The 25,385-nt window shown below is 40.4% G+C and overlaps 1 protein-coding gene across 5 annotated transcripts in view; it reads left to right on the forward strand.

Moving 5' to 3' along the window:
* The window catches only part of kmt2e (lysine methyltransferase 2E (inactive)), a 99,320-nt gene that overhangs the window by 20,093 nt on the left and 53,842 nt on the right, over window positions 1-25,385 (forward strand). For all 5 annotated transcript variants that reach the window (XM_033039893.1, XM_033039894.1, XM_033039897.1 and 2 more), the window contains exons 3-6: window positions 14,307-14,421; window positions 16,692-16,921; window positions 20,582-20,662; window positions 20,758-20,816. In XM_033039893.1, coding sequence (XP_032895784.1) covers window positions 14,307-14,421; window positions 16,692-16,921; window positions 20,582-20,662; window positions 20,758-20,816 — 485 coding nt within the window. The remainder of the gene's footprint in view (window positions 1-14,306; window positions 14,422-16,691; window positions 16,922-20,581; window positions 20,663-20,757; window positions 20,817-25,385) is intronic.

Below are 25,385 nucleotides of genomic sequence, written 5' to 3' on the forward strand. Positions count from 1 at the left end.
ATCAAGTCCCCCCCTTAACCTTCTGCGCTCCAAAGAATAAAGACAAATCTTGTTCAACCTTTCTCTAACTTAGGTGCTAAAACCCAGGCAACATTCTAGTAAATCTCCTGTGTACTCTATTTTGTTGACATCTTTCCTATAATTTGGCGACCAGAATTGTACACCATATTCCAGAATTGGCCTCACCAATGCCTTGTACAATTTTAACATTACATCCCAACTTCTATACTCAATGCTCTGATTTATAAAGGCCAGCACACCAAAAGCTTTCTTTACCGGCCTATCTACGTGAGATTCCACCTTCAGGGAACTATGCACAGTTATTCCTAGATCCCTCTGTTCTACTGCATTCCTCAATTCGCCACCATTTACCATGTACGTCCTATTTTGATTTGTCCTACCAAGATGTAGCACCTCACAGTTATCAGCATTAAACTCCATCTGCCATCTTTCAGCCCACTTTTCCAAATGGCCTAAATCTCTCTGTAGACTTTGAAAATCTACTTCATTATCCACAACACCACCTATCTTAGTATCTTCTGCATACTTACTAATCCAATTTACCACACCATCATCCAGATCATTGATGTATATGACAAACAACAGTGGACCCAACACAGATCCCTGAGGCACCCCACTAGTCACCGGCCTCCAAACTGACAAACAGTTATCCACCATTACTCTCTGGTATCTCCCATTCAGCCACAGCTGAATCCATCTTGCTACTCCACTATTAATACCCCAAAATTGAACCTTCTTAACCAACCTTCCATGTGGAACCTTGTCAAAGGCCTTACTGAAGTCCATATAGACAACATCCACTGCTTTACCCTCATCAATTTCCCTAGTAACCTCTTCAAAAAAATTCAAGAAGATTAGTCAAACATGACCTTCCAGGCACAAATCCATGCTGACTGTTCCTAATCAGACCCTGTTTATCCAGATGATTATATATATTATCTCTAATTATCCTTTCCATTAATTTGCCCACCACTGACGTCAAACTAACAGGTCTATAATTGGTAGGTTTACTCTTAGAACCCTTTTTAAACAATGGAACAACATGCGCAGTACGCCAATCTTCCGGCACCATTCCCGTTTCTAATGACATTTGAAATATTTCTGTCATAGCCCGTGCTATTTCTACACTAACTTCCCTCAATGTTCTAGGGAATATCCTGTCAGGACCTGGAGACTTATCCACTTTTATATTTTTCAAAAGTGTCAGTACTTCCTCTTCTTTGATCCTCATAGCTTCCATAGCTACCCTACTTGTTTCCCTTACCTCACATAATTCAATATCCTTCTCCTTGGTGAATACCGAAGAAAATAAATTGTTCAATATCTCCCCCATCTCTTTTGGCTCTGCAGATAGCTGTCCACTCTGACTCTCTAATGGGCCAATTTTATCCCTTGTTATCCTTTTGCTATTAATATAGCTGTAGAAATCCTTTGGATTTACTTTCACCTTACTTGCCAAAGCAACCTCATCTTCTTTTAGCTTTTCTAATTTCCTTCTTAAGATTCTTTTTACATTCTTTATACTCCTCAAGCACTTCATTTACTCCATGCTGCCTATAATTATTGTAGATCTCTCTCTTTTTCTGAACCAAGTGTCCAATTTCCCTTGAAAACCATGGCTCTTTCCAATTATTACTCTTTCCTTTCAACCGAACAGGGACATAAAGATTCTGTACTCTTAAAATTTCACCTTTAAATGTCCCCTATTTCTCTACTACATTCTTCCCATAAAACAAAATGTCCCAATTCACTCCTTTTAAATCCTTTCGCATCTCCTCAAAGTTAGCCTTTCTCCAATCAAAAATCTCAACCCTTGGACCAGTTCTGACCTTCTCCATAATTATATTGAAACAAATGGTATTGTGATCACTGGACCCGAAGTGCTCCCCAACACATACCTCCGTCAACTGACCTGTCTCATTTCCTAACAGGAGGTCCAGCACTGCCCCTGCTCTAGTAGGTACCTCTATGTATTGCTGAAAAAAACTATCCTGCACACATTTTACAATCTCCAAACCATCCAGCCCTTTTACAGAATGTGTTTCCCAGTCTGTGTGGAAAATTGAAATCTTCCACAATCACTACCTTGTGCTTACTACTAATATCTGCTATCTCCTTACATATTTGCTCTTCCAATTCTCGCTCCCCATTAGGCGGTTTATAATACACCCCTATAAGTGTTGCTACACCTTTCCCATTTCTCAGTTCCACCCAAATAGCCTACCTAGACGAGCCCTCTAATCTATCCCGCCAAAGCACTGCTGTAATATATTCCCTGACAAGCAATGCAACACCTCCACCTCTTGCCCCTCCAATTCTATCACACCTGAAGCAACGAAATCCTGGAATATTTAGTTTCCAATCACAGCCCTCCTGCAACCATGTTTCACTAATCCCCACAACATCATACTTCCGGGTGTCAATCCAGGCTCTAAGCTTATCCACCTTTCTTACAATGCTCCTAGCATTAAAATATACACATTTAAGAAACCCACCACCTCTTATTCTGTGTTTATTATATTTTTCTTCTTTCACCCCTACATGTTGGGTCTGAGGGCTACCCTTCTCTGCCTCCTGCCTCACACGCTGTCTACTAGCTTTCTCTATTTGAGTCCCTCCCCCCAACCGTTCTAATTTAAAGTCTCCCCAGTAGCCTTTGCAAATCTCCCCGCCAGGATATTGGTTCCCCTCAGGTTCAAGTGCAATGCGTCCTTTTTGTACAGGTCACACCTTCCCCAAAAGAGGTCCCAATGATCCAGAAACTTGAATCCCTGCCCTCTGCACCAGTCCCTCAGCCATGCATTTATCCTCCACCTCACTCCATTCCTACTCATTGTCGCATGGCACAGGCAGTAATCCTGAGATTGTTACTTTTGCGGTCCTTCTCCTTAACTCTCTTCCTTTTTCACAGAGAATTGTGAATCTGTGGAATTCTCTGCCTCAGAGGGTGGTGGAGGCCAGTTCTCTGGAAATTTTCAAGAGAGAGCTAGATAGGGCTCTTGAAGATTGCGGGGTCGGGGATATGGGGAGAAGGCAGGAACGGGGTACTGATTGTGGATAATCAGCCATGATAGAAACATAGAAAATAGGTGCAGGAGTAGGCCATTCGGCCCTTCGAGCCTGCACCACCATTCACTATAATCATGGCTGATCATCCAACTCAGTATCCTGTACCTGCCTTCTCTCCATACCCTCTGATCCCTTTAGCCACAAGGGCCACATCTAACTCCCTCTTAAATATAGCCAATGAACTGGCCTCAACTACCTTCTGTGGCAGAGAATTCAATGATCACATTGAATGGCTTGAAGGGCCGTGTGGCATACTCCTGCACCTATTTTCTATGTTTCTATCATGGCTGATCATCCACAATCAGTACCCCGTTCCTGCCTTCTCCCCATATCCCCGACCCCGCTATCTTCAAGAGCCCTATCTAGCTCTCTCTTGAAAATTTCCAGAGAACTGGCCTCCACCACCCTCTGAGGCAGAGAATTCCACTCTCACCCTTCTAAATTCTAGTGAATATAAGCCCAGTTGGTCCATTCTTTCATCACATATCAGTCCCGCCATCTTAGGAATTAACCTGGTGAACCTATGCTGCACTCCCACAATAGCAAGAATGGCCTTCCTCAAATTAGGAGACCAAAACTGCACACGATACTCCAGATGTGGTCTCACCGGGGCCCTGAACAACTGCAGTAGGACCTCTTTGCTTCTACACTCAAATCCTCTCACTCTGAAGGCCAACATTCCATTTGCTTTCTTCACTGCCTGCTGTACCTGCATGCCTACTTTCAGTGACTGACGTACAAGGACATCCAGGTCTTGTTGCACCTCCCCTTTTCCTAACCTGACACCATTCTGAAGAAGGGTTTCGGCCCGAAACGTCGCCTATTTCCTTCGCTCCATAGATGCTGCTGCACCCGCTGAGTTTCCCCAGCAATTTTGTGTACCTTCGATATTCCAGCATCTGCAGTTCCTTTTTGAACACCATTCAGCTAATAATCTGCCTCCTTGTTCTTGCCACCAAAGTGGCACCAAAGGCATAGACTACTTTCTAAATGGGGAGATAATCCAAAAATCGGAGGCGCAAAGGGACGTGGAACTGTTGGTGCAGCATTCCCAAAAAGTTAATCTGCTAGTCAAATCGGTAGTAAAGAAAGCAAACTCAATGTTAGCATTTATTTCAAGAGGGCCTGTATACAAAAACAGTGATGTAATGTCGAGGCTCTATAAGGTGCTGGTAACGCAGCATTTGGAATATTGTGAGCAATTTTGGGCACTGTATCTGAGGAAGGATGTGCTGGCTCTGGAGATAGTCCCGAAGAGGATTACAAGAATGATCCCAGGAATGAGTAGGTTAACCTATGATGAGTGTTTGTCGGCACTGGGCTTGTACTCACTGGAGTTTAGAAGAATGAGGGGGGGACCTCATTGAACCATACAGAATAGTGAAAGGCTTGGATAGAGTGGATGTAGAGAGGATGTTTCCACTAGTGTGAGAGTCTAGGGCTATGGGACCTAGCCTCAGAATTAAAGGGCAGATGAGTTAGGAAAGAGATAAGGAGGAATGTCTTTAGTCAGAGGGTGGTGAATCTGGAATTCTTTGCCACTGAAGGCTGTGGAGACCAAGCAGAGATAGATAAATTCTTGATTAGTACAGGTGTCAGAGGTTATGGGGAGAAGGCTGGAGAATGGTTAGGAGTGTGAGGTAGATCAGCCATGATTGAATGGCAGAGAAGACTTGATGGGCTGAATGGCCGAATTCTACTACTATCACTTATGACCCTTTACCCTCATACTAATCTCATCTATTTGCAATGGATTTTTGTATCCTTCTATGCCATACCTATTTAAATTGCGCATCTAAATATCTCTTAAACAGTGATTGTTTCTGACTTTACCAACACCTCGGTCAGCTAATTCCAGTTATCAATCACTCTTTGTTTTGGGGAACATTTTCCTTTTAAATCCCCTTTAAAATTCTCTTCTCACCTTAAACTTATAGTCGTGTTTTTGATACCCCTATCATGATTTTAAATAAAGATTCCAACTATCTACCCTGTAAATGTCTTCCCTATCTTGTAACTTTAAGCATCTTTATCAGGTCACCTCTTAGCCCTCTTCGCTCCAGGGAAAACTATCCCTATCAATGTAATCTAGGAAACACCCTAGCGAAACTGCTCTACTCCCTCTCAGGTATATGTCCTTCCTACAGTGCAGATACAAGAACAGTGGTCTAACCAGAGTTTTGTAAAGTTGCAACGTAATTTCCCACATTTTTTGTTCTGTTCCCTGACCCATGAAGTAAAGCTCCATGCCCTCTTTATTTTATCCATCCACTTCATCACTTTCAGGGAACAATGGACTTGAATCCCAAGGACCCTTGTTCCTCTGCATTCCTTAGCTCTATTTACTGTATATGTCATACCCTGATTTCATAAAACGCCTCACCTTGCACTTGTTGGGATTAAATTCCATCTGACAAAGCTCTGCCCATCTTTCAATCTGAACTGTATCCTGTGGTAGCCTTCGGCAACTATCCAATAAGTCAACTTTTGTGTCATTAGTAAACTTATTACTTGTAAGTTCTTCACTCGGATCCAAGTCGATGGGTATCAATGACTTTCATGGGCAAAAAAATGAGAGTAACACAGTGGGTCAGGCGGAATTTGTGGAGGGATTCGACAGACGATGTTTTGGGTCTAGACACTTCTTCAGTCTGATGTCTCCACAGATGCTGCCCGACCCACTGAAACACTCCAGCATATTGTATTTTACACTTTAATGTGAACGAAGGAGATTAGCAAGTTTGATCAGCTCATAGAGCAATCCCATTCTGCCAATAATTGTTCTCTACAACTGATTCTCCTCACAATTGCGGCCAGATGATGTCTCAGCAACCCTACAGACAGGCAGTAAAGTTGTAGCATGTGCCTCCATAACGTGAATTGGATATAACGTGATGGATAAATTAGGGAACATTATTTGTATTATCTGGGCTGAATTGTTTATAATGCAATTTTGAGGGGGGTGGGGGAAGGCCAGGGAACAAAAAAAACATGTAACCTCCCTGCAGGAATCAGAAATTTTGGCCTTTCAGAGCAGCTTGTCAGTTTCACCTCGGGTGGCCATTGAAATTGACGAGCCATTGCTTGCAGTAATAAAAATAAGCATATCATATATCATCATATCTATCTATATATTAAAACTCTGTGTGTGTTTGTGGGTGTACGTCAGATTCGATTTTCAGATTTTTTTTTTAGATTAGATTTTTGGCCTTTGATTCCTTGGTCCGCCAAAACCACACGCAGATACTCCGACATTTTTTCCATTTCGCTAGCGATTTCATTTTTACATTCGCTAATCCACTCCTCATTACATTTAGACATTTTTATGTACACATTTTTTAATAAAATCCCCCCCCCCCCCCCCCCCAGCTCCGTTCTGCTGTAGCTTCTTTGTTCTACATATCTCGGGGCAGCGACTCCTCACGCGCTGAACCTTATCATAACTGTAGGCGCAACTCGTGAAGCCTTGCGCGCTCATTCCGGCTGTGGGTTTACAGAGTCAGAAGCCGCTTCTCTCTCTCCTCATTTGGCAGCCCGGCTCTCCTCCACCCCCCACCGCCCCCCCCCCTCCCCCCGCTGCCCGCATCATGCCAAGTATGCTCGCGCCACGCCTCCGGCAGCTCGACTCCCGCCCACCCGCTCACTCCATTCTCTCTCCCCTCCTCTCTATCCCCCCCCTTTCCCCTCCTCTCTCTCTCCGTCTCCCCGCTCTCCCTCTCCCTGCTCTCCCTCTCCCCGCTCTCCCTCTCCCCACTCTCCCTGCCCCCCCCTCCCCCTTTCCCTCTCCCTCCCCCACTCTCCCTCTCACCACTCCCTCTCCCCACTCTCCCTCTCCACTGCCCCTCTCCTCCTCTCCCATCGCCCACTCCCCTCCCCCTCTCCCCTCCACCTCTCCCCTCCACCTCTCCCCTCCACCTCTCCCCTCCACCTCTCCCCTCCACCTCTCCCCTCCACCTCTCCCCTCCACCTCTCCCCTCCACCTCCCACCCTCCCCATCCCTTCCCCCCTCTTCCCCCTCCCCACTCTCTTTCCCCCTCCCCTCCCCTCTCCCCTCTCCCATCGCCCACTCCCCTCTCCCATCGCCCACTCCCCTCCCCCTCTCCCCTCCCCCTCCACCTCTCCCCTCCACCTCTCCCCTCCACCTCTCCCCTCCACCTCTCCCCTCCCCCTCCCTCCCCCCCCTCCCTTCCCCCCGCTTCCCCCTCCCCACTCTCTCCCCCCCTCTCCTTTCCCCCTCCTCTCTCTCCCTCCCCCTCCCACCCTCTTCCCCCTCTCCTCCCCTCCAACCCACTCTCCCCTCCTCCAACCCCCTCTCCCCACCTCCAACCCTCTCTCCCCTCCTCCAACCCCCTCTCCCCTCCTCCCCCCCACTCCTCTCTAACCCTCTCCCACTACCCACTCTCTCCCCCCTTCCAGGGTATTGGAATGGTGGAACTAACAAATCCCCTGCTGAAGTATTACAATTGATGAAACGAGAGTGGGATCTGAGTGTTGAACAACAGAAACATTGTTTATTCGATGTTATTGAGATTAGTGATTAAGCTACTTTCCCAACTGGAAATTGTCTTTATGGTTTTAAAGCAATTAGACTTTTAAGGATTTAGTAAACATGTTGAGACAGAATTGACACCCAGATAAAAGGAACATGATGAAAGAGTTATCTCTGAGTTACCTCAGTTAGATGGGGGAATCAAAGAAAAGGACCATATCAGTTAAGGAATGAAAGGCAGTAGGAGGTGGAAGATAGAAGTGGGATAAAAACATTTTGTTTTAAGTCAATAACATTTCTTCACCCACGACTAGTCACATCTTTCCATCTCCACCCTTTTCTGCTTTCCGCAGAGACCATTTCCTCCCCACCTAAACCATTTCTTCCCCGTGGACTTTGCCCTGCAACCGCAGGAGATGCATTAGAACGTAACCCTTGTATATGTCGGGGAATATCAGTATATGAAGTTAGAGGAGATGCACGTGAACCTCTGTTTCACCTGGAAGGGCTGCTGGGGTCCCTGAATGGATATAAAGGAGGAGGGTAGAGATAGGTGCTAGGTCTCCTGAGATTGCAGAGGAAAGTACCTGGGGAGGAGGCAGTTTAGATGGGCAGGGTTGAGTGAATCATGGAGTTGCGGAGAGCGAGCGAGAGAAGAACTACGAGACACAGAGGAGACGGGCGAGGGATCCATCTACGACAGCAACACTCTCCTGCTGTTGTACATGTATCCCTCACCAGTGTCTCTTATATGTCACGCAGTTCTTCTCTCGTCCACGTCACCCCAGACAGAACAAGGATAGCGTTTTCTTGATCCTTGCCTTTCATTCCACCAGCCTCCGCATACAACATATTCTCCAACATTTCTGCCATCTCAACATGATCTCACAACCAGTCATGTCTTCCCATCCCCATCACTTTTGCCTTTCCATTGAGACCACTCCCTCCGCAACTCTTTTTTTTTCACATCCTTTCTCACCCAAACTGTTCCCTCCCCATGGACTGTCCCCTCCCTGGGGACTTCGCCCTGCAACCTCAGGAGATGTAACACCTGTATGTCAGGTTTGACCTGGAGATTGACACAAAAAGCTGGAGTAACTCAGCGGGACAGACAGCATCTCTGGAGAGAAACTAATCTTGTTTCAGGAATACCTTCAGGGATCCCATACCTCGACTCCATCCTATCCCCCCCCCGGTCCAATCCCTCACTACCTATGTCCAACTACCTACCTCAGACGCCTTTTTTTCAAAAAGGTACGAACATTGACTTCTCTAACTTCAAGTAACCCTTGCTTTCCATCCCCTCCCCCTTCCCAGTTCTCTGACCAGTCTAAAGGTCCTGTCCCACTTAGGCGACTTCTTTTGCGAGTGCAGGCGACTGTCATAGTCTTGTTAAATCGCTGAAAAAGTGAATGTATCAAACTCATCCTACGACTATGCAGAAGACATCCTACAACTATGTAGGACAAGCTACGACTTAATCGTCGATACACTCGTGACAATTGGCGACCCAAGAGTGGAGACTGAGAACGACCCCCTTCGACTTACAGACGACTACACCCATGATCACAGAAAGCAAGCTACGACTGGCTACGACTCTATGTAGTCGTAAGATCACCTAAAAAAATGACGTTCGATTTTTCAAATATATTCTTTTAAATTCAGTGTATTGCTTGTGTTAGATTTATCGAGATGTATAAAAATAAAATCCTTTTAAATGCAGTGCATTTGAAGCGCTTGTGTCTGTTTTCTTCATCAAAATAAATGTGAAAAGTCAAACTTTAAATACAGTGCATTCCTTCCTTGTGTTTGTGTGTGTTTCAATGATCTAAATATATGAGAAATGAAATAAGAGATATAAGTGATGACATGAGGGACTACTATGAATTGATATTCATATATCAATTTGTTAAAAAGTCAGGAATTTCCTTTATTGGTAATGAAACATACAAAAATCTTATAAACAAACAAATGTTGATAACAGTTGTTGAGGGTTGTGCCCTGCCCCTGCACTGAAGCCTTCTCCTCGGAGCCATGTCTCACACCGTCTGATCCACTGAAAGAAAAATTGCGCAATGACCACGCACTGGAATGACAGCGCATCACGTGCTGCTGTTTACATACCTTTTTTTTCTCAATGAGCCAATGAAAATAACCGGTCAGCAAAAGCGATTAACTAAGACTACCTAGACCTACGACTACAAATGTATCAATTTTCTCTATGGCGACCATACTGAGGCCTCGACTAGTTCCCAGAATGCGGGAACTCCTCCCGACCATGAAGGAGACCACCTGTGACCATGTGGAGATCTTGTGGCGAGCACAGAGTCTCCTAAACTCGCCAAAGAAGTCGCCTAAGTGGGACAGGCCCTTTACTGTCTCCGATTACATTTTATCTCTGCACCGCCCGCTCCCCTGACATCAGTCCGAAGAAGGGTCTCAACCCAAAAAGTCACCTATTCCTTCTCTCCAGAGATGCTGCCCGCTGAGTTACTTCAGCATTTTGTGTCTATCTTCGATTTAAACCAGCATCTGCAGTTCTTTCCTACATATTAGTATCAGGAATAGTTAGTTAAATTGAATAAATAACTAGGAAGCTCTGTACGCTGGTGCATTTCTAACTGCTATTTTGATGTTATTCAGTTATTAAAGGTCCCAGGTGTCTACCGGAAATAGCTTGTTATAGCACAGAAATAAATATCACATTGTAAATCTGTGTTAATTGTAGGTACGCTGTGAATGTGCTTATAAGTTTGAGCATGTTGTTTCTTGTGGTTATGATGCATTTTCTAGATCCATTTGTTTTCTTTTGTCTGCTCTTATTTGTCTCACCTTTTCTTGATTTCTATGTTAACATGTTACAAACTTTCAATTTAGTAGTTTTTTTTAAAGAGCTAAGGGTTGCAAAGTAGCAACACTAAGGAACAAAGTTTACTATGGCAATTTGCATCTTGCAGGCCTTGAAATTAAAATTGGAACAGGAGGTGTAAGCAATAGTTTTTACTTGTCAATTAATTTTTTTAAGATTTCTGCCTCGTGTACGAACATAAATGGTGAGAAAAGATAGTGCACTATACAGAAGATGAATGCAGATGAAGATGGCAGATCACAATTAGAAAAAAATAGCACCATTGGCACTTGCTAGCTTGGAAATTCGCATCCCCTAAAAAAACTAAAATGTATTGGATTGGTAGGAATTAGGAAATAGTAAGAAGTGGGAACTGGAAGTAGATAAATCATTTCTATTAACTTAAAATGGAAAGGAACTTGAGTATGATGTTGGAAATATATGTACCATTTTCCAAACTTGGATGTAGACAAAATAGCTTGTGCACCAGTGTAAACTGCACCAGACCACCATCTTGTGGCAGTAAATTTGCATTACAAGTTCACCTGAGGGGTACGGTATGTCACCATAGAATTGTAGATAAATGTTTGCAGAGGCTGTGATTATAAATGCTGCCTTAAAAGTATAACTCATGGCAGTTATGATAGCATGAATAGGAAATACATATTTAAACAAGCACTTTAATATTTTGATGTTGATGAACTGATTGTATGTTGATATAGAATTGAGACACTATTAACATTATTGTGGTATCAAACAATTAAGAACAAATAAATGACATTGACAGTCTGTAAATTATGGCTATAATTAGTTCAACTTTTGGTTAACTTGAACCCTTTCAAAACCATCTAGTGCAGTTAATAAATTAAAGTAAGTTACAAATTTTTGGGAAAGGAACACTTTTTAGTTAAAGATAAATAGTAAAAATTGAACTGCAGGTGTTTTTTTGACTCGGCCACAGTAGAAAATATATCTAAATTAAAGCCGTAAATGCCTGTCAGAGTTCGATAGAACGTAACCATGTTTCAGGTTCCATTTGCTGCAATTTTAACCTATTTCAAGATTTTTTTGGTTTTAATTCTTGTTCTCTGCCCTTGATTAATATTTTGTGTTGCATCTTCGAACTTAACAACTTCAGATATATAGATACATCTATAATAATGATCATGCTTGAATCATCTATTGGGTATTTAGATCAATGCTCATGAGGTTCAAGTTGAGTTTTAATTTTACACATGGAAATATATTTATAAATTAAATTTATATACTACTTTTGTTTTGATGCCAAATACATTCTTTTAAACTGTTCAGTTTTAAGCATAAGATAGACACAAAGTGCTGGAGTAACTCAGCAGGTCAAGCAGCATTTCTGGAGAGAAGGAATAGGTGATGTTTTGGGTAGGAACCCTTATTCAGTCTGAAGAAGGGTTCCAACCCGAAACGTCATCATATGTTTCTTTTCTCCAGAGATGCTGCCTGACCTGCTGAGTTACTCCAGCATTTTGTGTTGATCTTTGATGTAAACCAGCATCTGCAGTTCCCTTTTGAACACTCTGCAGTTCCTTCCTACTTGGTTTTAAGCTTTGTTTGGAAGATATTTGTAACCCGTGCATTATAGGCATTGTAGCCAATTACTGTAAAGGAAATATTAATGTTCAACTACCTGTACAATAATCATTTTGGGATTACGTTCTGGATTCCCTATCGTTTTATTCAGCATTGTGCAGTGTTAGCTAAGCTTTGCAGTTTTTTACCATGCACATTTAAACACCTTTCTGAGCAGCAGAAATGAATGTATAAAATTAACTTTATTTCTGAACTATTTTCCAGCAAAGTGCTAAATAATCATTTCAATAATAACATAACTGATAAGAAAAAGCACGATCCTTGATTGTACCTTTGGCCTTAATGTTGAGGAATTTGCTTCTTGTGGAGCTTTCAGTATATTCTTACACAAGAAACCAGTATTATGGTGCAATATTTGTTGTGCAGTAGATTGTGTAATTTTTACTTTGGGCGGAATGATTTGGTACTGTAAAGGATGTGAACAGTCAGGTCGATGATCACAACGAGGTCGTTACTGTGTTCCGTGACAGTTGGGTGTATGTAAAGCATGTGCTGCGATAATTTTCTTCTTCCGTGTTGGTTGATTGCTTTGCTGTTGATAATGTATTGATTTAGACCCTCTTGACTGCATCCTTTATGTTTAGAACAAGTAAGATATTTATCTGTTACATATTTTGATAAAAAAATTTAATTGTGATAGCTTAAATTATAATAGTTGATTTGCATGTTTGACACCATGTGAGACTAGGAACTGTTGTATTGGAGTTAAGCCGCTTGAAATATTCTGTAGGTATGTTTTAGAATGAGTTTACAATATATAGAGTAAAAGTCAATTTGATCGTTCTTGTTGGGATTTGATTTGAACAGATAATCTTTATTTTCTGGTTAACTTCTATCCATAGTTTGATAAGGTGTTGCAATGTCTGTTCTTTGCAGGACAGAAATTACTGCCAATATGCTTCACCCCATTTATTGGGTGGAAATAAATACTGCAAAGAGATATTTTGGAAAGTGTGAATAAATTACAGCATATTTGCTAAAATATATATTTTAAAGTTGTTTTATCAATGAAGATGTGTTGTATTGTTTTTTTAGTCATATGGTCCAAATGACAATATTAAATGCTCAGAAACCTGCTTCAATAAGTTCTCTTGTTGTGTGGTAAAATGTTGAGCCAAACAGAATAGTGCTGGCCTTGTCTGGTAAACCTCCAAGTCTGGTTACCCTCCTCTGTACCTTTTCCAAAGCTTCCAATTCATTCCTATGAGGGGGCGACCAGAACTGCATGCAATATTCCAAATATGGCCTAACCAAAGTTTTATAAAACTGCATCATCACATCCTGACTGATACTCCTATGAAGGCAAGCATATTGTACTCCTATATAGAAAGGCATACGATCTATGTATAGGTATATGATGTTCATAAATTGGCATATGACATATCTATGCAATACATTATTTATGTATTGCATAGATATGTCATATGCCAATTTATGTACATCATATACCTATAGTTAAATAGGTAAACCCGTGTTATAACAGACCATAATGGTTTTTTATTGTCACGTGTGCACTGCACAGTGAAATTCTTGCACACGTGGCCATATTTTGGCACAATTTACAAAGGAAAAAGTCCAAAGTCAAAAGGTCCTGTCTTGCATGTTGGATGTTCTGGAGCTCTCCCGATCCTGGTAAATCCCAGGCTGCTGAGGGGCCTCCTCGGTCGCCCCGGACCTTATGATGGGGGTACAACAAGGAAACCTGCAGGAGGTCTGCCTGCTCCTGTGTTCTTTGGTGGTAGAAATTTGGGGTTTGGGAGGTGCTGGTGGAATAGTATGAGTGAGTAACTGCTGTGCATTTGGAACATTTCGCACACTGCAGCCACTGCACAACTGCTGGAAATATTCCCAGATTTATTGGTTGCGTGTATTCAGGTAGAAAAGCTCTAGCTTTGGAATTTTCTTGATATGTCTGCCTTTCTATTTTCTTAATGCACTTCTGTAAACCTATCTCTGACCAAACGTTTGGTAACCTGCACTAATAAGTCCTTGCGTGTTGTAAAATTTTGTTTGATAACACCCCTCAAAGCTCTTTGGGACATTTTACGACATTTCAAGGCACTTAAGTACAAGTTTATTTTTAATTCTAATATGATTATAATGGTAAATATAATAGAAGCCTTGCTTATGTGTATATCTTTAAAAAAACATAATATGTAACATATAAGTATAATTATTTCCAGTTGAATGAATTATGTGCTGCGATAAATCTAAAACATAAGGAGTAATTCAGTGCATTTTCTCTTTCTCCAGACCAGAATCAGTAGAAGCGAGCCCCGTGGTGGTAGAAAAATCAAACAGTTATCCACACCAATTATATACCAGCAGTTCTCATCATTCGCACAGTTACATTGGTTTGCCTTATGCAGTAAGTTATTTAATTAATAGAATAACTGCATTTCAACCTGCATACTTTAATTTCAAATTAGTACTTTTTTTCTGATGATCTGACTGTATAATCATCTCAGAATATAATATTAATTGGGCTATGAGACAAGTATTGCCCATTTTTAGTTACAAGATGCTGATGACGGTGCTAAGCTGTCATTTTAAACTGTTTATCTGAAATAGCAATTTGGGTTGTATGATATCAAAAAGGAGGTGATGTTGTGGCTCTTGAAGAGCATTAAGGTGGCTAAATCTCCATGGTCTGATGGGATCTATCCTACATTATTGAGAGGCAAGAGAGAAGATTACAGGGGCATCGACGAAGATCTTTGCATCTTCTCTAGCTACAGGTGAGGTCCAGACAACTTAGGTGTAGCCATTTTTGTTCCTTAATATTTATTACATTGATATATAATCGTTTATTTTGCTTGTTTTTGTGCATTGTTACTGAGTGTTTTTATTTTTTCTATAATTGTTAATAGACTTTTTAAAAGACAGACTTCATTTGTGGGCATTATTTCTTATCTGCTTGTGATATCTATTATTGAGACAGACATAAAAATCAAAGTTATGTTTCTACAAATACCAGAAATGAGTTCCAACATAGTTTTAAATTACCAGCGTACTGCTAAACATCTGATGGTAGTTTTTAAAACTGAATGTGAACAGATACATAGACAGGCTGTTAAAATATATTTTGTGTTCCACACCAGGGCATCGGAAATGTCCTCGTTCTTCAGGGAACGGGGATTCCCCTCTGCCACCATTGATGAGGCTCGCACCAGGGTCTCATCCATACCCCGCAACACTGCTCTCTCTCCCCATCCCCGCACTCACAACAAGGGCAGAGTCCCCCTAGTCCTCACCTTTCACCCCACCAGCCGGCAAATACAACAAATAATCCTCCGCCATTTCCGCCACCTCCAACGTGACCCCACCACTCGCCACATCTTCCCATCTCCCCCCCATGTCTGCCTTCCGCAAAGACCGCTCCCTCCGCAACTCCCTTGTCAATTCTTCCCTTCCCTCCCGCACCACCCCCTCCGCGGGCACTTTCCGTTGCAACCACAAGAAATGCAACACCTGTCCCTTCACCTCCCCCCTCGACTCCATTCAAGGACCCAAGCAGTCGTTCCAGGTGCGACAAAGGTTCACCTGTATCTCCTCCAACCTCATCTACTGCATCCGCTGCTCTAGATGTCAGCTGATTTACATCGGGGAGACTAAGCGGAGGTTGGGCGATCGTTTCGCCGAACACCTCCGCTCAGTCCGCAATAACCTACCTGAACTCCCGGTGGCTCAGCACTTCAACTCCCCCTCCCATTCCCAATCCGACCTCTCTGTCCTGGGTCTCCTCCATTGCCAGAGTGAGCAACACCGGAAATTGGAGGAACAGCACCTCATATTCCGCCTGGGTTGCTTGCGTCCGGATGGCATGAACGTTGAATTCTCCCAGTTTTGCTAGCCCTTGCTGTCTCCTCCCCTTCCTTAACCCTCGAGCTGTCTCCTCCCATCCCCCCGCCCTCGGGCTCCTCCTTCTCCCTTTTTCCTTCCTTCTCCCCCCCCACCCCCCATCAGTCTGAAGAAGGGTTTCGGCCCGAAACGTCGCCTATTTCCTTCGCTCCATAGATGCTGCTGCACCCGCTGAGTTTCTCCAGCATTTTTGTGTACCTTCGATCTTCCAGCAGCTGCAGTTCCTGCTTGAACAAAATATATTTTTGGCCTGGTTGCTTTATTTCACAACAATTAAAAGTTTTGTAGATGACAATTTAATAATTGTACTAATGTTAGTTCTTGGTAGGAAAATGTTGTGGGGGTACAATAATTTGTAACTTTTTGAAGAACAAATTGTATTGATGAGTCAGCTGCCTTCGGTCCAATTAGAAATGAAGTTTTCATAGATAGCTTATGTAGTAGTTGAGATGGTAATGCCTGACTTTCAACCTATAGTGGTAGACAAATGAAATTTACTATCTGCAGTAATTTATTTCACAATAATTAACATTATCAGATTAACTTATAAAGGTGATTACCTTGATTTTTGAAATGATACACAAGTGTGGTAAGATTTTATGTTCTTTTGTTAGGTCCAGAGAATTTTTAAAAAATGGTGCTGAATAGAATGTATTCACTGTAAAGCTGCAAGTGTTTGATGTATTCTTCATCACTGAATACATTATTTATGAAAATAATACAACAAATAAATAAAATTGGGTACCTTGAAATCTATTTTTTTTTCTTCAATTGTAGGACCACAACTATGGTGCTCGTCCTCCACCAACACCCCCTGCATCGCCTCCTCCACCAGTTGTGATAGGAAAAAATGAAGTGAGCATATTCACCACTGCTAATTTTGATGAAACCTCCAGTGCCACCACGATCAGCACTTCTGAGGATGGAAGTTACGGGACAGATATTACCAGGTGCATCTGTGGATTCACCCATGATGATGGATACATGATCTGTTGTGATAAATGCAGGTAGGATTGCATGATTTTAACCGTTGCCTTTCATCTGTGTCTTGAGTTACATGATAGTTTTCTATTTGAAAGGATGATTTTGGATTCCTCTTAAGGGAAGCTTATTCTTTTAGCCATGCAGAACTAGGAATATGTCAGAGAAGTATTGTCTGAGCTAGCCTCATCATCGGCCTCAGCACCTTTATTTTGCATGGGATACAATTAAAAAAATTTGCTCAACGTTTAATTTCCCAGGCTGAAATTTATGCACTGAGGTCAGGAGTGACTTAGTCATCTGCTTCAAGCTTCAAAGCTATTTTAATGTTTGTACAGGGATAATATAATGTTAGTCGCTTAGTTGAAATATTGGAAGGAAGAAAATTGCTGAATGGTCTTGATAGATTAGACACAAAGAGTGTTTTTCCACTTTCTGTAAGCAAGTTCAAGAATCAAATATGAAAATCTCAAGAAAATAGATAAAGTGGAGGGAATGCACAGTAGTTGTGGTGAATGGTGGCTGTGGCAGACGCCTTCCGTAGGTGCCGCTGCGTCAGGTGCCTTGCGAAGTTGCCTCTGAGAGGCTGGCGCCTCACGGCCCGGCAGTGTAGCCTTGCGGGTCAGAACCTCCCGAGTCAGAGGTAGAGCCTCGTGGGTATATGTGCTGCATGTTCTGTGTAAAGTACTTATAAATATTGAGAAGCTCTTTCTAGCATAATTTCTGGATCTGAAGAGATTTGCTCTGATAAAGTGGGGTTTACTAAACTTTGATAGAGTCTGAAGATAAATAGTGCAAGGTTCTATTGGAAAAATAGAAAAAAGGCATAAATATGGAGAGAGTATTTCTGCTTAAGAGGTCTTGCAGAAATGGTGAGATGTTTGCGGTGTTCTCTAATAAATGCAATGAAGAATGCAGGATTAAGATTTTTCAAACTGGTATGAACGTTGAACTTGTTACCACATGGAGTTTCATGAGGCAACTAGCAGAGAAGCATTTATATACTACATAAGTGCAGTAGAAAGATCTGCTGTTTGGGTGAAATGGAGTGGGATGAGAGATATGTGGAGCATGAATTCTAATGTGGATCAATTAGTCCAAATGTTTGGTCCAAGTTTTGTCCAAATCTTGTCAGTGGTCCAAATTCACCACAAGACATTCCACATCAAATTTCATATCCAGATGGGCTATCAAGACTATTTCATCATGTGGAAATTGAATAGCCAATTTAACAGCCAATGGTCAGAGGATACTGGAAATATCCATTAATTGTGCTTCTTACTGAGTTTACAGGATTGAAAAGAGCTACAAAATTATTTCAAAGCAAATTATAACAGTAGGCAGGTAAAATTACTGGTTATAATTACTATAATTTTGAATAACAAAATTGTTACTAGATTCTCCTTGTGTGCTAACAATCTGAACAAAAACAGGACTTAAAAAAATAACAATGGAAAGGATTTAAAAAAGATTATAGCATTAGTGAATTCAAGTATGTGATTTTTAAAAGCTTGTTCCTAAATATCTATGATCATTTAAAATTACTTTTCATACGAAGTGGCGTTCCTCAGAATATCCATTCATTGCTGCCCACAGTGAGTTGTTGCATAGAGTTTGGGGCACACTATTTGTATCATGTCTCCATGCATATACTTGAAGATTTATAATTATGATGTTGGATACTCCATATGGAAAATATTTAACACAGAATGTCCTGTATTTGAGAAATACCTGGACAGTTAATATTTTTTAAATGTGTTGGGAAAATGCTGTGGTAAAGTTCACAACCATTCATTAGAATGGCCGTATTGGTTTTTGTTCTGCTTTTTAAGATTGGATGACCTGGTATTCCTTATGGCACGAGAAAGTAATGTTGATCGATCTTCTTGAACTGCTGCAGTCGTTTTGAAAGTTACTCTCTCAGTTTTGTGGGAAGGGGTTTCCAGAATTTAGATCCAATAGTGATGCAGGAATGACAATGTATTTCCAAGTCAAGATATTGTACAATTTGAAGGGGAGCATACATATCGTGGTGTTCCCATGCAGCTGAGGCTCTTGTCCTTGTGCTTGAAGGTTTAAGAAATGCTGTTGGAGAAGCCTGAGGAAGGAACTGTAACTACATTACATCGGTGGTGAAGTTTGTTTATATTTAGGATGGCAGATGAGGTCCCACTCAAATGTGTTCCTTCTGAATGATGTTGAGTTTCTTGCGTGTTGTTGTAGTTGCATATGCAAATATTGGAGAATATTCCATCACATGGCAGGTAGTGAATTATTCACCACAGGATGTACAAATCACGTTCTTTTCGTCCATATTTATATGCCTACGTTAGTTTAATTTCTGATCAGTGCTGACCTCTACGATATTGATGGTAGGGGAATGGGTCTTGATAATACCATTGAATGTTGATTTGGTGGATAGACTTTTTCTCATTGATTGTCATTTTCTGGCACATGTGCAGTGTGAATGATACTTTCTGCTTATTGAATGTTGTCTAGGTCTTCTTGGATGTATGGACTGATTCAATTGCAGAGGAGTTGGGAATGAAAGGAAATATTCACCCCCATTTCTAGAAAGAATCGTGCCATTGAAGACGGTTTTGTCAAGCACAATCTCTTGAGGAATTCCTACAGTGATGTTGTAGCACTGGAATGAATGACTTCCAAAATCCACTACAATTTTTCTTTCAGTGAGGCATGGCTCTAACTATTTGAGTATTTTCCCCTTAGTGCTCAACTACTGATGTTTATTTTATGCATCTATAGTCTATTAATTTTGTTAGATGTTAAGCTAAACAGTTCTTCAAACTCATTGAAGGGGGGGGGGGGAGGGAGAGGCTGGCAGAGGGAAGAGGCAGGACTATCATTGCCTATTTCAAGAATATTTAAGCTACATTTAATTTTAATTTGCTTCCCAAGGAGAGAACTGTTATTTTCCTTTTAGCACTTTGCCAACTTGTTTGAAAATGAAAGAAAATTGGACTTCAAAACAAATATTTACATTGTGTATTTTCCATTTAGAAGATTCAATTTGAATATTAAACTCAAGTTGACATTGAAAGAGACAAACCAATCTGCTGGCATAAAAAATAATGCAGAACTTATATGAACAGCTGAGCAGAAACATTATTATTTTTCTTTGAATTGCATATTTCTGTTCTTTTCAGTGAGATGAGATGATATTTTATTTTTGCACACTTTCCTCTGGTGACATTTTTTTCTAAGATTTCATTTATTGCTGTGTGACTTTTGCTATTTTTCATTCTTTTATGTTGAAAATATTTATTTTTCAAATTTATCCAAGTTTTTCTTGTTGATTTCTATGTGAATGATCTGAAAATAATTTTGAAATATAAAACAAAGAATAGGAAATGGCTCTTTTAGGACCCCATTGGTTTCTACTATAAACCCTAAATTAACACCGTAAATTTTAATTAAAAATCACTTTGTTTTCCACAATGCTGTAGGTTATGCTGTCGTTATTTTATACATTAGATGTTTATGACATATTTCTCCTTTTTAAACTAAAAGTTAACAACTAGTTGGTTTGCATTACAGAAACTCATATGAAAGATTAAGGTAATGGCTTGAAATTAAATGTATTATGTCATTAATTGTGCAAGTAATGTTTATAGTTGCAGCAGGTTTTTTCAACTTAATTTCATCTTTTTAATTTTTATTTGTAGTGTGTGGCAGCATATAGATTGCATGGGTATTGACAGGCAGCATATTCCAGAAACCTACCTGTGTGATCGTTGTCAGCCTCGGTATGTACAATTAATAACATGAAACATATTATATTATTTTTCAAGATTCTATTGATAAGTTGCATGAAACTGTAATCATGTAATTATTTTTCCAGGAGTTTGGATAGAGACAGAGCTATGTTGCTGCAAACAAGGAAAAGGGAAAATATGTCAGGTAAGTGTGAATCTACAAAGAAGTGAAATGTTGTGTGAAAAGAGGAAATGTAAGATGTTTATTAATGCAAATTTGTGAACCAGCTACAGCAGAAAACACAGCCAAACTGCAAACTATTTTCGATCTGAAATTCAAACATCATACTGTGTAATGCTTTTGTATTGTTGGAGTTTTGTTGGATCCTTGACACTGGGAAGTTCTGTCACTGTATAAAACCCCAATGCATATAGTGCCCTCCATAATGTTTGGGAATAAGACCCATCATTTATTTATTTGCCTCTGTATTCCACAATTTGAGATTTGTAATTAAAAAAAAATCATATTTGGTTAAAGTGCATATTGTCAGATTTTAATAAAGGCCATTTTTATACATTTTGGTTTCACCATGTAGAAATTACAGCAGTGTTTATTTGGGGGGCTAGTCCCCTTCAGTTTTCTTTTTGGCGTATAAAAGGCATGCTCAATTGGGTTCAGATCGGGTGATTGACTTGGCCGCTCAAGAATTTACTATTTTTTAGCTTTGGAAAAACTCCTTTGTTGCTTTAGCAGTATGTTTGGGGTCATTGTCTTGCTGTAGAATGAACCGCCGGCCAATGAGTTTGAGGCATTTGTTTGAACTGGAGCAGATTGGATGAGTCTATACACTTCAGAATTCATTATGCTACTACCATCAGCAGTTGTATCATCAATGAAAATAAGTGAGCCAGTACCTTCAGCAGCCATACATGCCCAGGCCATAACACCCCGCCACCGTGTTTCACAGATGAGGTGATATGCTTTGGATCTTGGGCAGTTCCTTCTCTTTCCAGTCTTTGTCTTGCCAACATTCTGATATGTTAATCTTTGTCTCATCTGTCCACAAGACCCTTTTCCAGAACTGTGGTTGCTCTTTTAAGTACTTCTTGGCAAACTGTAACCTGGTCATCCTATTTTTGCGGCTAACCAGTGGTATGCATCTTGCAGTTTAGCCTCTGTATTTCTGTTCATGAGGTCTTTGGTGGACAGTGTTCATTGACAAATCCACACCTGACTCCTGAAGAGTGTTTCTGATCTGTTGGACGGGTATTTGGGGATTTTTCTTTATTATGGAGAGCATTCTTCTGTCATCAGCTGTGGAGGTCTTCCTTGGCCTGCTAGACCCTTTGCGATTAGTAAGCTCACCAATGCTCTCTTTCTTCTTAATGATGTTCCAAACAGTTGATTTTGGTAAGCCTAAGGTTTGGCTGACGTTTCTAACAGTTTTATTCTTGTTTTTCAGTCTCTTAATGGCTTCTTTGACTTTCATTGGTATAACTTTGGTCCTCATGTTGATAAACAGCTATAAAAGTTTCCAACGGTGATGGAAAGACTAGGTGCTGAGAGCTCCCTTATACCTGCATTAAAGAGGCATTTAAACACACCTGAGCAATTACAAACACCTGTGAAGCCATGTGTCCCAAACATTATGGTGCCCTGAAATGGGGGGACTATGTATAAACACAGCTGTAATTTCTACATGGTGAAACCAAAAAGGTATAAAAATAAAATCTGACAATGTGTACTTTAACCACATGTGATTTTTTTCTATTACAAATCTCAAATTGTGGAGTACAGAAGCAAATAAATAAATGATGGGTCTTTATCCCAAGCATTATGGAGGGCACTGTAACTGTCACAGGCTGCATAAGACTAGCAGCTGTGAAACATTTGACTGGAACATAGTTAAGGTTAAAGCTCTCGAATATTTAAAAAACACATATTTAGTTTTAGTCTAAAAGGTCTAAAGACCAGGTTAGTAAGGTCTTAGCAGGTCAGTAAGCATTTTCTGTGGAATGCAAAATAGTTAATGTTTAGAGTCAAATATTCTTTGTTAGCACTAGAGGGATCCAGCATCTGAAGTTTTTTGATTTTGAGTATACAGTTTATTGAGGAAAATATTTTCTGCTTTCACAATACAGATCAAAAATAACTTTAAGGGGGTATTTCGATTTATGTAAAATCAAAAATTGACATGTACAACCATACAAAATATGTTTTACCATGTGATTTTGTTTTCAGCTGAGGATGATTTGCACTTTAAGAATTCTACTTTGATACAACATAGATTAAATGGATGTGGGCTTATCGGTGTTTAGTGGTTTGCAGACGGTTAAGAAGCTGGAGTTAGTTTATTTGAATAAATTGGACACTTTGAATGATTCTAACATTCTGTAAACTTGATTTGGCAGATTTTGCAGCCGGCAGTGTGCTAAAATGATGGGAAATTAGTTTAAATTATCACTTCCCCATGCCTTTCACTTCCATTAAAATAATTTCCTTAAAATATTTTTGTGCTAAGATTGTATTATAAGTAATGGATAGTTAGCCCAACATCCTGCTGACAGCTGGATTTCCGTATTCATGGGCAGTAAGTTGCTGATAGATTAGTTTAGATTGACACGTGTACCGAGGTACAATGAAAAGCTTTTGTCGTGTGCTAACCAGTCAGCAGAAAGACAAAACATGATTACAATCGAGCCATTTACAATAGAGACATGATAAGGGAATAACGTTTAGCGCAAGGTAAAGCCAGTAAAGTCCGATCAAGCAGAGTCCGAGAATCACCAATGAGGTAGATAGTAGTTCAGCACTGCTCTCTCGTTGTGGTAGGATGATTCAATTGCCTGATAACACTTGGGAAGAAGCTGCCCCTGAGTTTGGAGGTGTGCATTTTCCCACTTCTATACCTTTTGCCTGATGGTAGAGGGGAGAAGAGAAAGTTGCCAGGGTGCAACTCGTCCTTGATTATGCCGAGGCAGCGTTGGGTATAAATGGAGTCAATAGAAGGAAGGTTGGTTTGTATGATGGTCTGGGCTGCGTTCACAATTCAATTTAAATGAATGTACTCCGCTATTGCAGGCAAATTTTGGTACTCTTGGAGAAATTTATCATGTCATTGAGCTAGATCATGCTGATTCACCCATTATTAATGTCTGAATCAGCAAGTAAGTTCAGAAGATTGAGGTATGACAGATGAAACCTCAGACCTGTCAGTCAATTTATGTAACTTTGCCAGTTATATTCCCTAGCCTTCCTGTTATTGTTATTGTTTATATGCTTGCGGTATTTAAATGTGAATTGTCATTATACTTGTTACAGAAAATTATGGGTAGATTTTAAAGCCAAGCACTTTTAAATAATAGGATCATTCTTAATTGATTATTAAGAATGATTGGATCAGAAGTGAGAACCGTTTTAGCTGTTGGGTCTCATTTCTGCTGTAGGGTATTGTCAAGTTTTGTTTTGAATGTATTTTCCTTCTGTTAGTTTTCCCTTCTTTAATCCATTGTTTTTCCCTCGATGCTTTTATTTCTGTACCAGACTATAATTTGACTGTTATAATACTTCCTGAACTAACTTTTGGTGTATTTTCTAATCCTTAATACTCCTCTATTACAAATAAACAACTGGAACCATTGTCCAATAATTCTTAAATTCTATTGTATACTTTATTAGTTCACCTTTAATTACTGGACGTGCAAACCTTTATAGAAGAAAATTCACGTGGTGCAAATCATACTGCAAATATAGAAAATGCTGCTGATCTTTTACAGTTTACACAACATCTGTGAAGTAAAAAATAGATTAATGTTTTGAGTCAATGACAATCAGAACTGGAAAAGTGAGGAAAAATAGCCTGTTTAAAGTTGCAGGGAGGAATAGCGATAGAGAGTACAAATTTAATATAAACAATGGTAGAACAAATGTTGTAAAAGGAGGGAGGTGACAGAGAGCAGTTAGTGAAGGGTGAAAAAATAAAGAGTATGATGGAATTGTGAGATGCAGAATACAGCAGTTCTGGAAATCCTGAAATAAAAATGAATACTGGAAATACCCAGTACATCAGAAAACATCTGTGGAGAGACAAAACATTGGTTAACGATGCAAGTGAAGGAACTTGCACCAGAACTGGACAAGTCCGAAAGGCTGGTTATCTGAAATTACTGAGGCTGCAACATGCCTAAACAAATGATGAGGTGCTATTCCATGAGCTTATGTTGGTTGGGCTTTGATGAAACATTGGAGAACAAAGTCAAATAAGTCTGTGATAGTAGGAAGGAGATTTGAAGTGGCAATTAAAGTTTGGGGTTATCCTTTCAGCCAAAATGGGGGGTTCTCTAAAGCAGGCACCTGATTTATGTTTGATTTATCCATCGTACAAGAAATACACTGGATAAATCAAATCATGAGCACCTGTTGCCATGCAATAAAATGGTAGTGAATTGCTGGTTCACCTGGAAGAGCTGCTTGGGTCCCTGAACATTGGAAAGAGACAAAATAAAAGCAAAACGGTGCATTGTCTCTTTGTGGGGAAAGTACTGGGGACAGGGAATTATAGGGAATGAACCAGAGTTTGGAGGAGGTAATGGTACTTTTAAAAAGGTTAAAATGAAAACTAAGGATAATGTGTCTGGTTATGGAATATTGTTGAAAGAAAATATAGGGAATGATACGTTGATGCTGGTGGGTGAGGAGGTGCAGTCCAGAGAAACATTTTCCTTGCCTTTCTGAGAGGAAACAAGATGAGAGCAAAAATGCAGGAAATAAAGG

This window comes from Amblyraja radiata, chromosome 21 (genome assembly GCF_010909765.2).
Source record: "Amblyraja radiata isolate CabotCenter1 chromosome 21, sAmbRad1.1.pri, whole genome shotgun sequence".
Lineage (NCBI taxonomy): Eukaryota > Metazoa > Chordata > Chondrichthyes > Rajiformes > Rajidae > Amblyraja > Amblyraja radiata.